Source organism: Leptosomus discolor, chromosome 4 (genome assembly GCF_034619465.1).
Source record: "Leptosomus discolor isolate bLepDis1 chromosome 4, bLepDis1.hap2, whole genome shotgun sequence".
In the NCBI taxonomy this organism is placed as follows: Eukaryota; Metazoa; Chordata; class Aves; order Leptosomiformes; family Leptosomidae; genus Leptosomus; species Leptosomus discolor.
The window spans coordinates 7319571-7335805 of record NC_141394.1 but is presented as its reverse complement, the minus strand read 5'-3'; the positions used below and the strand labels follow the sequence as shown (position 1 = coordinate 7335805).

Genomic DNA, 16235 nt, shown 5'->3' with positions numbered 1-16235 from the left:
TCAGTTCCGTTTGGCTTGATTGCTTTCTCCATTAATCAGATTCTTCTCTTGTTGTTCAGCTAAGGATTGCCATTTCTGCCTATTTTTTCTACAGCCATCCAGTAAAGGGTAGCAGGCCTCTGACACATGCGTTAGGGCCTGAAATAAATTAAGAACATGTAAAACAGATTACATTTAACAACAAGTGTTCTTAAAGATGACCATGAGAGAGACCAGAATGATTGAAATACGAGGTCTATCTGTAATTGAAATTGAGCTTGTATTTTGAACTTCAAGGAAGGCTTCCTGCTGCACATCAAACATAAACACAATTACCAGGCACTAGTGCAGGTTAGACTGAGTGGCAGTGTCCATACAGCACTTGATACATAGGTGCAGAAGGAACCACGATCAGTTTGTATTATGCACAAGTGACCTGCCTGGTATTCCTAGTGAAGCACTACGCATGGACTTGGTTTGCGAGCCAGACCTATGAATGTATAGCAAGGTTGGTCATAAGGATGCCCTTGGGACGGCAATCAGACACACAGCAGGTATAGTCAATGGGACCATATTCACTGATGGCTTATCAACTGATTCAGAGGAGTTCTCCCAAAAATACTTGAACTCAAGACAGCACACCATAGATAAATTACATTTGACACTTAGTGCCTTTTAGGAATAACTGTGACTGAAGTCAATCAAGTATTTTTCATGATGTAGCTTTGTTACGATATCAGAGTGAAGGAAAACTGGATTCTGAGACTTAAAAATAGAATTGAAAAATAAATAAAAGAACAATTAATAAGCATTTTTGTATGGTTTTATTTCCTGATGGAAGCAATGAAACATGTATCCTCACGCTCTGACAGTGAGTCCTTACTTGCATTCAGGATTCTGTTGGCTTTTGGAATGAAGTCACACTGTTCAGAAGTGTAAAGTGGAAGTTTAATAGTTCAGACAATGTGGGAAAACAAGGTATGGGAAAGAGTGTTTGAGCCCACTGATTTTGTAACTACTGTGACCAACTTCAAAGTACACAGAGAAGAATCCTGGCCCCTCTGCTGGTCGCTATACAAAATGTAGTATCAGTCAGAATTACACATGGAATTCAGGTCTCATTCAAATAGCGTGAGGTAGCAATGTCTAATTCTCCTGTAACTTTACATAGGGACCCTATGGAATTATCAGCTTGTATAAATCTTCATAGTTCCTTTTGGCTTTATAAGCTGCTTCATTAGTTCCAGCAGACTTAATCAAATTATTTTTGATTTATACCACTACAAGAAGAATCGGGCTGTCAAATACCTCTGGAGTTTTCCTGTTTTATTTATCTGAATTTACCTAAACAGCATTTAAAACTGCTAAGTTGTACTTTTTTTCAATTAAAAAAATGAAGATAATGAAGCATATTTCTCTTATTTTTTCAGATTTCTGAACTTAAAAGGAAGACTTGTAGCTCATTCAGTTCTACTGCACTGGTTACCTTGCTAACACAAGCCACAAACGTCAGTTCATGGGGATCTGACCTGCTCTGAATAACATGGTAAGTCACATACTTGCAGTGCTGTACTGGGAACTCATCTCATTGTGTGTCAGATTCCTACTGACTGGGTGAAAGCGAAGCAAACAGTGAAAAGGCTGTCATTACAACCCTGTTTATTGTTTCCTTTTATACTGTTAGAACTTTGGAGAGTGAACTGCATGCTTGCGCATTTTCAAAGTAACACTGAAGTTGTTTATATGTTTTACCAGTTATTACTCATTGAAGAAAACAAAAACCTGTGTAAGCAGGTAATATCCCCTGCTTGTACTCCAGTCAAAATGAAAAAAACCCCACTGGATTAGCTCAAACCATAGCACCTTCCTTGGAATTGCAAGTACTGTTACGGGTTTTGTCACTTCCTCATAGGCTCTCCATCCTCTTTAGTGCTCTCTGCCCCTGCAGGTAACTTACTGTTACTTATCTGTCAGGTTAGGACCCATGCTGGCATACTCTGAGTCTATATAAAGTCCCAAACACTGTCAGCCTGCTATGTGCTGTCCCAGTTTGGGTCAGACTTTGAGACAAGATGACAAGAGTGATACATTGAAAGCTGTAAGAGGCAACACGTTCTGAACAAATAGATGCTGCTTAGACTCCCTCCTGTGGACACAGTATCTCCTTCTTTCTTCCCCAGTTCAAGAGAAGGCAGAAGACTTCAAACATTTGTAGCTGCTTTTGGCTACTAACCAGGAATGGCTTTGTATTCGCTGTGGCGTACCAAAGCTGCAGTTACAAAGCAGGGACACAGTAGCTAGAAATTATTCATGCACCCCAATTCCTTGCAGGAACTGTACAGGAGCTGGGTACAGTTTGGACTGTACCAGTCCAAAGTGAAGTGGTGCTTCACTTGGTAACTGTTGATGTAAACTGCAATGTGTATTTCAGAGTAAATAATTGAACGTTTTCTGGTCTTTTCATAAAGGGAAAGGCAAAGCCCTCCCTTAACAACAAAAAGTACAGAAGTTCAGGCTCTGGAGCTGTGAGCATTCAAACCCACTCAGGTGTTCTGTTCAAAGAATTTTCTGTTTGTATAGTCTATACCTTTCCACAGATACTCAGTCTTCTTTCAATGGCCTACCGCCTACTGGAGACAGTTCTCTAAGGCTTCCCAGCAAAGGCTGCCTTATTTTCCTGAAAAACAGTTTCTACAGCACAGAAACAAGTTTTAGGAGCATCAGCTAGTAGCTCCCTCTCCTTCCTCTATCCTTGTTTCCTTCCAACTGGTGGATGTGGATTCTTTTTAGAAAAGTTTACTGTGTAAGAAGAAAAAAATTGAGTAATCACCTTCTTCCTCCCATGGGAAGATTCTTAAGAGTTAGGCTATCTGTTCCTCACCTTTCTGTTTCTCACCTCAGTTCCTGTGAAATACTTGCTACAGTCCCAATGAACAGGCTTTCCCTCTAGTTCTTTACTGGTTTAAAAAAATCAGAAATCATTATGTTTTGTTTCACACTATATCTGACCAAGTATCTGCTTATACAGTTTATGACCAGGATGAAAACCATTTCAGTGAGTTCTCTCATGCACTGCTTTTGTGTGTGAAGAAAGAAAAATATAGGATGGGGAATGTTAAATTTGGGTAAAGTTCCTATACATAGTGTATCATCACCTTTTGCATGAAGCATTCTGAATTCTTTAAAACTCTTAAACAACACTTTTTATCAATGCACTTTATGGATACCATTCTTTTCATAGATAGCAAAGCATTAGTTTTGTGACTTTCCCTGATGATCATAGCAGCTCACTGGGGCTGCTGGAATCCAGAATATAACCAAGGGATCTAACACCAAATACACAGAGCACAGCAATTATCATTAGGTTTTAAAAAATGCTAACAAAATACATTACTCAGACAAACATACCATTAATGATAAATACTAAAATAATAATTTCTTCAACTGAATAATGAAACATATGTAATATATTTTTTAAAAATCTATTTAAACTAAGGGACTAGTTTTTTATTTGATTTTTATACTAATTTTAAATCTGCATCTATTACAGGTTACAGTGAGCAGTTCTGGTTTTAGATATTTGCATTTCTTTCTTAGGTGCCATACCTCATACAGCTGCAAACAAACAGCATCTATGAATCCAACCTGCATGCTGGGAATTTTGTTTTTCTTCTCTCTGTTCATTAGATCCTGCAGATAAGGAGTAAACAAGCTCTGTGTTTAAATGCATTAAATAAAAACCCCAACCAAAACCAAAGAGACAGGCTGGCATTAAAAAGGAGCACCTTAAAAAGCACAGCAAGCTCAGAACGGCAGGGCATCAGTACAAGTGTCACAATGCAGGTAATCTGACTGCGTGACTTGCCTTAGGAGATTGTCTTTGGGCTGACAGAGCCCAAATAGCGAGACAAATAGACAGGCTTACTGGTTTGGGATAGTTGCAAATAGGTACCAATTTAGGAATGTACTTTCTAGACAACTTAGTAATACCAATTGAGAAGAAATAATGCTGCCTGTTCTTCTCGCTCAGAGATAATAACACACTGTTGGTGTTTGGGAACCACAGAACAAATCTGACTACTAGGAAGGCAAGGAAGAAGTTGGTCCTGTATTCTGGGCAGTGGGAGAAACTGTGGCCTTTGAAAGGAATGTGAAGTGCTGTTTGTAGAAGCCATTTTGAAAGGGGTGATTCTGCATGAGTTTGCCACTTACTGTTGGTTCTATGTTGAGTTCCTTCCGCTCTTTATCTCCTTGATCAAAGAACTCAGTAGCCACAAGCTCAGCAATCTGTAAGAGATTTCACACATTAAGAGCTCTAAACGTTTGCTTGCTACCTACAGTCAAAACTGTTTCCTTGTTTCTTGTCTCTCCTTAGAGAGATCAAATTGGGACCCTCATAATGAGACTCTCCAGATTAACAGCTAGCTTTAGAATTCTTCTTGCGCACACCCGTGCACAAACGAAACACCTGCGTGTGCTCACATTTACTCTGACAAAGCAAAGTGAATAGAATGGCACATAGGCACCTTACCACTGGTAACAGCTGGAGTGATCAACACATAGAAAAAGATCAGCTGATACTTGTGTGTTGTACCAATCGACTGCCTTGTAGTAACCCAGAAATGTTGGAAACAACAAAGATTCCTGATTTATCTTCAGATTACTGCTAACACGGTGACATAGCTAAATGTACAGATCTTGCTACAAAGACCTGAGAAACTCTTTAATCCATGTACAGCACTTTGCAGGACTGCTTCCTGAGGCTCTGCATTCCACCACTGCCTTTGCAAGAAGGACTGGATGGAGGAAGCAGAAGCTGTTACGGGGAGTTTGTATCTCGCAAATCTTAAAATTAAGCATATACCCGTTGCTGAACTGGCCATGGTTTGGTTATGGCTGATAAATCACAAGCAGTCATCAGCATTGCTCTGTAGAAAAAAACAAAACAAAACAGAAAGAAATCTCTGAGTTACTGTGAAATGAAAATTATTCTGAAATGTATGTAGCCATCAAGGCAAGTGATTAGTAAAATAGGATATCAAATTTCAAGGAACATCAAAGTCAGGAAAACAAGTGAAATTAAATCAAAGTTATAGAGGTAACCAAGGCTCGATGATGTGGTAGATTTTCACCTGTGTGAAATGAGCACACAGAAATGAGCAAATCTGGACGGGCTCATTTGGTGGATTCAGGTCAAATGAACTGTTTCATTCTATTTGCTACAGGCCAGACAGCACATTTATTTATTTCTGACATTAGCAGTGACTGCCATCTTTATTGACAGTATGATGGCCAGCAACTGAAATAGGAATAGACATAGAACATAATTAGACTGGTTTTTAAAGGCACTGAATTTGAAATATGGCATCCTTGCTTTCTGAGACAGCCTACATAAGCCTGCTTTTCTGTGGCTGTGCCTTACAATATGTGTCTCTTTTCCTAATCTCCTTTTTTCTTCACTGCTAGTAAGGAATCAGCTTCAAAACAAACTGCCTGTCCTGAATCTTTAGTTATTGGCTGCAGCAATTCAATATTTAAGTATAAAGTATCAACGGCAAAAGAACATGATGCCTAGACAGGAACCCTACACTCTTGAGGAAGAACAGACATGCTCATGGAACTTCATGTGCTACTTAAAGTTTTTTATACAAGTTGCAGTCTTCATAATTCAGACCTATGTGCCACTGCCAGTTTGTACAGGCCCAGGGCACACAGATCTGCTGGTTTTAATGGAATTCACAGCAACATGGCATGGACAATTTGGTACCTAATAATATTAATGACTTCTTAATCATTCTGCTTTTACTTACAAAAATAGCTCCTTCTGTGTAGGATCTTCCCAATTAAATTGCTTCTTCCTTAGAAGTTCAAAAAATTCTCCTCTCCTCCTTTAAAAGAAATAAAACAAAAGATTTTGCAGCATGATGGCACAATCCAAGTGTCCAGCAATGACTATCCAGCCAAACTTGCCTCTGACTTACTTTATGTATAGTGCTAGGTCTGTGGCAAGAATGGCTTGTTTTATCATTTTCAGTGTGGCCTTGTATTCTTCAATGGAAAGGCTGCTGAGAATCTGATTTCCCTTTACAAAAAAAACAAAACCAGTGTTATCAGTAAAATGGGCAACAGCACACCAGTTTGCTAAGAAGTCTCTCACATACTAAATCATTATGAGTTCCTTGCTGATATCTGATGTCATTCTTTTACCCTGCTTTCTTTTGCAGATTCCCCAATTTAAAAATAAAAATTCCAGTCTTCTGGAGTAATGGCAGAAAGCCACACAGAATAGCATCATAACTGACTATTACAAAATGAAACTGCAAGAGGAGCAACAGCAAAGCCTTTAAGTCCATTTCATTAATCAAAATTAAATTTGCCACTAGCTGTGTCATAGCATTTCTCTTTCCTTTTCCTCCCGCTCCCTGGAGCAGAGGAACTATAATAGATTCCAGTACCTGCCTGTACACCTCAGGTAAATGAAAGTATTTTCCTTTTATGAAACAACATAAATAACAAGCTATTACGTAGAATATAAACTCAGCAGGCCACTGTTAAACCAAAGCACTATGGAGCTGGTGAAATGGCAACTTGCCTCCACTTTTTTTCCATATTTTCCCATCTGAATAGGAAAAAATCATTGCAATGCAAAGGATGTTGGAAGTACCATACCTGTGATATGAAATGAGCAGTGAAAATATGCCGCTTTGAAATGATTGTGCATGCTGAATAACTGGCCTTAGAATTAGTTAATAACATAAAACAAGAAGAATGTAGGTTTATTTGCATATTTACTTAACTTAGGTTTGGCTATGCTTTGGAATGTCAACATTAACAGTGTTTACTTTGGTCTCATCAGGACTGCTTTGTGAATGTTTTTTGAAATGAGAGCAAGGACTTGGGTTTGTTTGGTGGTTCATAAGAGGTCATGAAAATGGCAACAAAGCCTTTTTTTTCCTTTGGTCCAAGGATGCAGGTACTCAAAAGAATATTAGCACAGCTTTGCTTATCAGGCAACACTTGGAATGATTTGGTAGTGCTCAGCAATGGAGCTGTGATTTCAAAACTGTTGCATTTGCTTTCTTTACCCAAAAAGGAATAAGGATCACTTAGGAATGTATAAGGGTGGGAATCTATCCAAAAGCTAAAAATAAAAAGTAAAATAGGGAATAGTTTCCTTCAGCATACATGAAAATGTGGTACTCACTGGAGTATTCAGGATCATAAGGCATTGATCAAAATGATGATGCTCCATGATTGAGTGGCAATACAGCTGAGCCAGTGGATGTTCGCTTCTGAGGAGTAAAAAGACCCGTCAGATGGAGAAGTCAAATTAAACATACTAGTAATCCAGAAATAACTTCCCTTTTAAAGTCCTCTGCTCATTATCACTTTATCCCTACCCACCCACACGCATCCTTAAACAGTTTCTACCCCCCTTCTGTGTAACTGACCAAACAAAATGAATACATGTGGAAGGATGCAGGGGGAGTACAGATCCAAAGACAACGCTGTTACTTTGTCAGAGCACTGGCAACTCTAGTTTTTGGCCTTCTGTTACCTGTAGAGCCCAGCTGCACACAAGGAGCGAGAATGTAATAATAAGGTTTTATGACTGAAAGATCTTGTACGAAAAGGAAAGGCAATAAAAAGGGTTCATTCATAAGCAAAATTTGACAGTTTTGAGTTTTGTAACATTTTAAACACCTGCCTGGCATATTTAGTCATCTCAACTACTGAGCTTGTAAATAATAATGGAGACCTAATCGGAAGCCCGCTGATACCACAGGAAAAATCCCTGCTGACCTCAGTGGACTCCGCTGCAGGGCCCACAAGGTTGATCAAGTAATTTCCCAGTGTTAGCAACTGTATTGGTACTTCATTCATCACTACTCTCTTCATGACCAAACGACTGCAATGTCATTACCTACCCTTTGCCCAGGGTAAAATCCAAAAGGGAAACAAGGTGTTGGTTGTACTAGAGGCAGTGAAAAACAGCATGAAACTGACTGTGTGGATGAAATTAGAATTTACTGTTCGAGTAGCTTTAGACAAAATACAGAAACTCCTCCTCTCTGGGGATTTCTAATTTCCCCCTGTTCCTTATTACATAATACGGTTCTTAGCTTTTGCTACTGTATCTTCATTTTCAGCCCTGGTCCCACATTGTTATGTCCTCTCTTCAACTAAATTTGGATTCTTTTGGAAGTCTGTTTTGCTGCTGTTCCTGAATCTATTACTCTAATTATAATCTGACCTACAACGTTTAATCATGTAAGAAATTATTTTTTACCATATAGTTCCATGGGTCTTTTTGTATGGTTAAGGATCATTCACATGAATTAGTGGTTGCAGGATTGATCCCTATGTGAGTGCACACTTAAATAAAAGTCGTAAGAGGAGACTCTGGGGATTTAAGCAGCACAAAAATGTGGAAAGAAAGATGGAAAGACAAACAAAAACACAGAAAGGGAGATTAAAGGATGCAAGCCCCTGAGGATTATGGGCTGGCTGCCCAGCACCTCCTCTGAGACCCCTGGAAAAGAAGTATAGAGCAAAAATACTTGTGTGTTTCTGTAGGAAACAAATTGTAGGATGGTGCCAACGCATGCTGGGTGAAATTCCCATTGAGTTACGCGGGATGCATACTGTGTCCCCTAAAGTTCATCCTGACTGAAGGCAGAAATCTGTGAGAAATATCTTAGTTTATCTTCCCAAGTACTGTAGCAAACTAGAGCTTGCTCAGTACTTACAGACCCTGGCTGTCTGGGAAGACACAAGTGCTGGAAATAAACTCAGGTCTTACTTCTGTAGTACACAGCATTTCTGTTAAACTGCTGTGCCAGGCCAAAGGACACCATTGCTTTCTGAACACAGTGGTTTGGTTATGCAATTTTCATATGCTGTGCTTGCCTACTTTACATGTGGGTTTGGAAGAAAAAGAAAATAAAACCCTGCATATCTACCAAAAGACCTTTAAGCAGTTTATTTCCTTTATTTTCTACTACCAGGACCATTTTACTTTTTGAAACTCTGTTGCTTAAGAAAAGAATCAAATGCTAAGTATCCACTCTTCCTGCTTCCAAGGAAGAAACAAAAGGGATCCGTTCCTGGAAAAAATAACTTTTCATTTAGACTTAAATGAGAGATTTAAAAACAAAATTCATGGAACTTTCTATTGAAAAAGAATTATTAAGCAGTAATCATCTCTGCTTTACAGCATGTGCAAATGTTAGATTTTGCTGTCTATGACACTTTCCCAGGACATTTTTGAGAGGAGATGACGCATCTCCAGATGTCTTCCAGGAAATTTATTTTTAAATAAATAAAGCAAAAAATAGCTAACCAGTTCCAATCACTGCAAGGCTACAGTTACTGCTGGAATCCCCTATTAGGGAACTAGAAAAAGTTTACTCTTTCAATTTTGTGGGGGTTTGGGGGTTGGTTCTTTTTTTTTTGCTTTACATATCAGGCTTAGTGTTATTCTGAACATGTTATTCTGAACAGGCAGGAATTCAGCTTGAGCTTACTTATTTTCTGCCTTTCAGTATTCTCTGCCTCAAGCAAACTTTTCCTCCCCTAGTATCTTACTTTACACACAGCGAGAACAGCAGACCACTTCTTCCAAAGGTAGCTTCAAAACCACTCTCCAACTCTGCCAGAAAAAGATACAAGTATACGTTTCTGGGTATCTTTTCCCCATCTCTGGTCAGATCAGGACACATTGCCATATCACAGCAATCACTTTATACCATGTTTTAAGTCAAGCTATTTATTTAATCGAAGAGTCATATACTGCTATGTGAAGTGTGAAAAACACATTTTAGGCAGATCTGAAACTATTAATAAATTCTAAAAACCCAAGTATTTTTAGTTAAAAATCAAAATACGGAGAAAATTTTAGAAGAGTTCAGATGCTTCATCTTGATAACTTCAAAGCGAAGTATTTTGTTTAGTAAAAATATTTTGTTTCAACGTTTTAAAACATATTTTGGCTTTTTGTGTTGTAAAGATTTTTCTGTAATTCCAGATTGAATGAAAACTAAAAAAAGTACAGATAACCCCAAATCAATGCAAAACAGTCATACATTTTTTAAGTGATTTTAAATATGTATCTTGTCCAAATCAGCTTAGAACACTGGAAAAACAGGACGAAATCATGGGTAAAACAATGAGAGTTCCAAATGGTAGGGAGACACCTTTGTATCAGACGGCTGCAGACCTCCGTGCTGTGCTGGCCCGCACCAGCCAGGGAACGGCTGGTTGGGCAAGGAGCAATCTGAAAAGCTGCACATTTCTTACACGCTGTCCCTTAGAAGCTGGGACCTTTTGCTGCCACTGCATGGGAAATGGGGGATAGGACATCTGGAACAGGAGCAGGAGGACACTGCCCCTGCATAGTCTACAAAGAGTTCGCTTCATCTGCCATCGTAGTTAGTCAAGAACTGAAGTTGGGCATCTTTGCTCTGGACTCGTGAACGTTTTCTGGCTGTTCTTGCTCTCACTGCTTTGTAAACACCTGCTCCTTTGCACAGCTTCACATCATCAAATCAATTAGGTTGTACTTCATTTAGCTCTGTGATTTTGGTATTCAGTTGTTGTTATTTGACTTCTCTAAGACTGACTTACCTTTGTATGTAAGAGTTGTTCACTCCCCTGTGATCCAAATCATGGCTTAGAGTTGCTATCAGCAAAGCCAGGGTTTCTAAGTCAGTCAGTTTGCTCTATATGTAAAGAGGAATACAAGAAGTGAGTAAGTTTTGTGATGGGGATTTATTTTGCACAATGTGTTTTATATCTGCTGTCTTGTCTTTACCCACATAGCAGATACAGGTCTGGCCTGGGGAGGACAGGGACATAAAATGGTGTGCTGAGAGTAAGGGTTATGTCTGAAGTTGTGGTGCACACTAATAATCATTCTCCGTAGGCCTCACTGCAGTTTTCAGAGGGAACATCATCTAGCCCTATACATACTGATGAGAGAACTGATATAGAAGAGGAGGAAGTGACGTGCATAACGTCACCTGGCAGCAAAGAGAGAGCATGAGGAATTTTTAAAAATTCTGGACTCGTGACTTTTAGCTCAGTTCCTCTATTACCTCAAGAGAGTTAGGCTACATTCCCTAAGTGAGTATAAAAATTGGAATAATAAGAAGGGAAAAATACCATGTTTTTAATTGATGATGGAAATTTTATTTAAATCTGTCCAGTGAGAAACAGAGGCTGGACAAAGCTACAGTATTCATGCAGCATTTCATAATGGGACAAGAATAGCAGGCACAGCAGTCAGGACAGGAATTTGAAGAACAGCTAGAGACAGCACTGCCACTGCTGGGCTGTACCCTCTGTACAATCAAATCCAAATTTTCCTTAAGCCATTACAACTTCTGTAGATTTGCATCTGCTTTCTAGATAATGAAACCTGTCCTTAGTCTAGTCAAATCATTTTGGAAATGACTGATTTTATGTTTCTCCTAGGAAGATGTGTCCCCCAATGCTTGCTTTTCCCCTCAAAGTAGAGAAAACTGAGAGACTTATGTTCAGTGCCAGAACTGACTCCAGAATCTAGGACATGAAAATCAATGTGGAGTAAATCCAATGTAGTTAGGAATAAAACAACGTATGGAAATTGCAGTGGAGACTGACAGGGTTCCAAAAATATCAAGCAAGCTATCAGGATCATCAGCTAGACCGCACACAGAGCGAAACTACCATGTACATTTCAGTATAGAAGGAATATGAAATCCCTTGCCTTTGTCTCTTCCAGCACCTTTTGTCTTTTGTTTTAGTGAGACAAAGTTTGTAGAGGAGGAGAATGCCTCTTCATTATTGGCATGGGGTTTTGGTCTACAAATAGGATTGATTTATTCTCTCAGAAGTGCTTACCGTAAAGTAATATAAACCAACTAATAAAAATCCTCTGTAATCAATCTGAAGAAACACATTAATTCAGAATGAACACAAACATTTTGTTTTCTTCAAGAATATAAAAACAAAACATAAAAACGTATTTTGGAAAAATCTTGAATCAGTATCTTTCTTATTTTGGGGCTCATCTAGCCCTTCAATATTTGTAATAAAGAATGATTAGGTTGTTTTAAAATTATTGCGTCTTCTTTAAGTGGAAGGTTGAAACATTGTTCAAAAGCATTGAAATGAGCATTTAAATCTTTATTTCCAAAAAAATGTTCTATTGTTTGTCTAAAGCTGTACTCAGCTCTGTGTTTGAACTTAAAAAAATTCCTGTTGAATACTATAAGGAAACATCCTGAAATAGGGTCAGTCCTTTTCTTCTCCACCTTTTTGACTTGCTTAAGCATAAGCATTAACTTTAAAAGGTTAAAGCATAAGTATTAACTTTAAAAAGGACACAATCACGTATGTGCCTTATTTGAGATATTGCCATTGGGAACAACCACTTGATCATTTCCAGAGGATTTAACTGAAACTGGGTACATAACAACATGACAACAGTTTCACAGACCAAGCCCTTAAAGCCAGAAGTCTTCAGCAGATCTGTTTGGGTTTCACTAGCAATACCATGGAATGATGAACACCTTACTGACACGACAATCAGAACTATGCATCATTATATAATTTTTTTAGCCAGAAGAGTCTTAATGTAGAAACAGCAAAATGTACCTGAATTTTACCAGATTTTAAAGCAGCAAACATGCACTGCGCTGTATTAAAGGCATGTCTCCAATTGTGATAAGCAACATTTTTCCGATAATTTTTCTTTACACTTAAAATCCATCTGCAGAGAACCTTTAAAAAACAGCATCACATAGTTAACTGTAAATGTATTAGAAATCTGTTCTTTTAATGAAAACAAATCTTTTGCTAATCCCACTTGAAAACTGTCTCTCTTACAGAAAAAAATTCCTTTTAACTCCTCAACTGAGTTCAAATATAACATATTTGTAACTGTAAACATAGTTAAGAATATGCTTCCAGCCACTAGTTCAGCTCTCATTGAGTATGTAATACTTCTGGGTTTGGGTTTTTATTACTAACGGCTAAATGTTAGTGTCAGATGCACTGCTGTTAATTCAGAAACTGAGTTATGTTGAGCTAACTGGGAGAAAATCATCCTTGTTTGTAACGACATACTTGATAGAGAAAATTTATTCTTCTAATTACAGAGTTCTCTTAAGAATTGTTTTGATAATGAACATGTGGGTTTTCCCCCATATCAGCTTGTCAAAAGACAAGCAGAATTGGACTTTGGTAAGCAGATAAGTATGATAGAAAGACAGCGATTACTATATTGCCGGGTAGTATTTTTTTATGCAGGGCAAACGCATGCCCTGGATGTTTTACACAATAGTATTTACAAGTTGTGAGTTATACTTTGCTTCTAAGGAAGTGAAAGGTATGAAGGTCAGATAATAGTTTGACATGTACTAGAACAGGTCCCTTGGTTTAAATGGATAGAGCATACTGCTCTATGTTAAATGCTGGCTGAGAATCTAGCCCTTGGTTTGTTCAAGAAAATTTTTAGTGTTCCTAGTGTAAGAAAGATGTTGTACTGACAGAAATTAAAATCCAGTATTAGTCACCCACATAAACAATTCCACACAAACAAAAGCATCAGTATTCTCTGCCTTTGCACTGTTGAAAAAGGAGTGCTAGACTACTGCCAGTTTTTGTTAGCTCTAGTATGCAAAGCTGAAAGTGTAGCTTCAAAGCTGCCAGCGTTCTCTTGCTTCTCTTGAGATGTGTAATTACGTGTGTGCTGTCATGGGGTTATTTTCGTTTTACAAATCCGTTACAATTCCTCCACTAGGAACTAGAAGCCCACCCCGTACTGGGCTACCTGACTCCCTTCTGTTGGGACATATCTCTTAAGGAAGTAAAGTCCTTGACCTCACTACAAAGGTGAAACTAAGTACTGGGATATTCAAGAGATCAGACTAGGTAATACAGTAGTCCTTTTTGCCCTTAAACACTATTAATCTCAATTGGTCTATAAACTGGTGATCTAGAAAATAAATACCTGCTTTCTTTTACTAATTTGTTTGCCTATGAAGTCTTCTGAATTAATCTTGCATTTTGATACTGAATGTTGGAAGTTTTGTTGAAAAATATATAAAGCAAAAATGCAGTATTTAAAAATGAAGGATTTTACAAATAGAAATTGTGTGTATTAACTGGAAGAAAGAGGCCTAAGCAATTATCTAGTCCACCTCCAGGGCCAGGAACCTAACAATACCTGTCTAGATCACCTCTGACAGATGCATATCTATAACTAGATCTTCTGGTAAAAGCCTTCAGGGAAATTTCCAAAGCCCACATAAGTAATCTGTTTCAGTCTTTGCTATCTCCATAACTATAAAGTTCCCCCTAATCTCTAATCTAATCTTTTGTGGGGGGAAAACTAAGATAATTACTTTTACTGCCTTATATGGAAGAGAACAATATTGCTGTCCTCTTTAGAACAGTCTTTCACTTAATGTGAAGTTGCTATCATCTGCCTCCTCAATACTCTGTTTTCTGGAGAAAATCAGCTTAATTCATTCAAACTTTGTTCAATTTCCTAAACTGTTATTTTAAAAAAAATAATTTGTATTTCTGTGTCTCTCTTCAAATATGAGCTACAATATAATTCCTCCATGGGCATTAAATACCACTCTGTCAGTAAAGAATGAAATTTGCCGCTTTTTGCCACGATAGCACATTATTGATTTTCACATGGCTTCTGATGGTAGTAGATGAGAAGTGGTTTTTTCTGTTACCACTAAGCTATTCTTTTGGTTACCATTTTTAATTTATGCATTTGACTGGTTTTGTTAGTCTTTATATATTTATTCTTGCTGGTTTTGAAATACTGCTGTACATTTTCAAACTAATTCGAATTTTAACCAAGTCATCTACCCTCCACTCCCCAAGTTTTCTAAAAGCATTTCACAGTCCATTAACCAAATTATTAATCAGTCAGTAGAACCAAACTCAGGACAAACCCCAATACTGCCTACTTTATATATCTTCCTAGTTTGCTAACTACTCTTTGTTACAGATTTCCCATTACATTTACTGCAGGTTTGTTTCACTATTCTCTTGATTTTCTAATAATGGAGTTGTCTCTTTACATGAAGGACCATTTGACAGCATTCATACCTCATGTCTCATTTGGAAATTTTGCACTAGGTTGAGGTCTGTAAACATTCGAATTGTACACAGTGTTGTTTCAAAATCTGACAGCTCAAAATCACTGAAGTTGAAGTCAGTTAGGTTGAGAGATTGCGCGGAGGGTACTACAGCAGCCTAGAGAGGTAAGAGAACACAACTTAGCACTTGGAAAGAGAAAGGACGACATAATCTGCTTTTTCAACACAGAAGTAGTGAGATACTAAATTTTACCTTCACCTTATACTGAAACCTGACGATTACTTCTCATTTATCTTTCCTTAGCCTTTCTTGTTTAACATTACCTTATTTGCTTAGATTTAACACACACTTTTCCATAGATCAAGAGAATACGGAAAGGATTACCTAGTCAGTCTGTTATCTACAATACCTAAGGCAAATTATAACGAAGAGTATGTATGTATGAAACTGAGAGACTGAAACAATAAGGCAGTGGAGTTGTATGTTTGTTTTTATGGATGTGCAGACATCAAAATCTGTAACTGTCTCTAAAAATGATGAGGAAAGATGTCAAAAGAACAGAATTCCTGGCAGAATCCACATTCAGTGCTATGGTAGTCAGAACACATCTGCAGACAGAGCTTTCTCAGGGCTAGAAACCTGAAAAATTAGGGTTCACCTGTGACCAATAATCTTTAAAACCTTTGGACAATGTTTTCCATTGAAAACATTGAAATATGATTGAGTATAATCATAAATCTTCAATGTGAAATCTGCAATTATAAAGTAAGCAAAAAACTTTTTAAAATCTGTAACTTTTGTTATCAGTAATATCTCCATGTATTACATGTATTACAACTCCACTTTTTCTAGTTATAAAATTCAGAGTATAGGTAAGTAGTTGCCCTTCAAAATACAGATGTTAAGGTTGTTAACAAAATAAATGTGAAGTCTCACGCTATAGAACAAAAATTAGTATCAGTTGTTTTCACCTCAATGTGAATCTGGTTTTAAAAGAAAATCAGGTAAAACTGAAACGGTGAAAGAAATAAACCTATGTGTTTATCTTCTTGTTTGTAATCCCAGGGAATTTCTCCAGCATGGGGAGCTGCATCCTAGAAGGCTGAGACACTGAAAAGGAAACGTGTCATAATCTGCAGTATTACTAC

The 16235-nt window shown here is 37.8% G+C and overlaps 1 protein-coding gene across 2 annotated transcripts in view; it reads right to left on the bottom strand.

The window, feature by feature from the left end:
- Positions 1-16235, bottom strand: part of PDE5A (phosphodiesterase 5A) — a 57983-nt gene continuing 41748 nt past the window's right edge. For both annotated transcript variants that reach the window (XM_086464330.1, XM_009960525.2), the window contains exons 12-21: positions 15097-15243; positions 12619-12744; positions 10606-10700; positions 7184-7271; positions 5961-6061; positions 5790-5867; positions 4844-4907; positions 4192-4266; positions 3586-3669; positions 1-138 (exon numbers count right to left, since the gene is read on the bottom strand). In XM_086464330.1, coding sequence (XP_086320456.1) covers positions 1-138; positions 3586-3669; positions 4192-4266; positions 4844-4907; positions 5790-5867; positions 5961-6061; positions 7184-7271; positions 10606-10700; positions 12619-12744; positions 15097-15243 — 996 coding nt within the window. The remainder of the gene's footprint in view (positions 139-3585; positions 3670-4191; positions 4267-4843; positions 4908-5789; positions 5868-5960; positions 6062-7183; positions 7272-10605; positions 10701-12618; positions 12745-15096; positions 15244-16235) is intronic.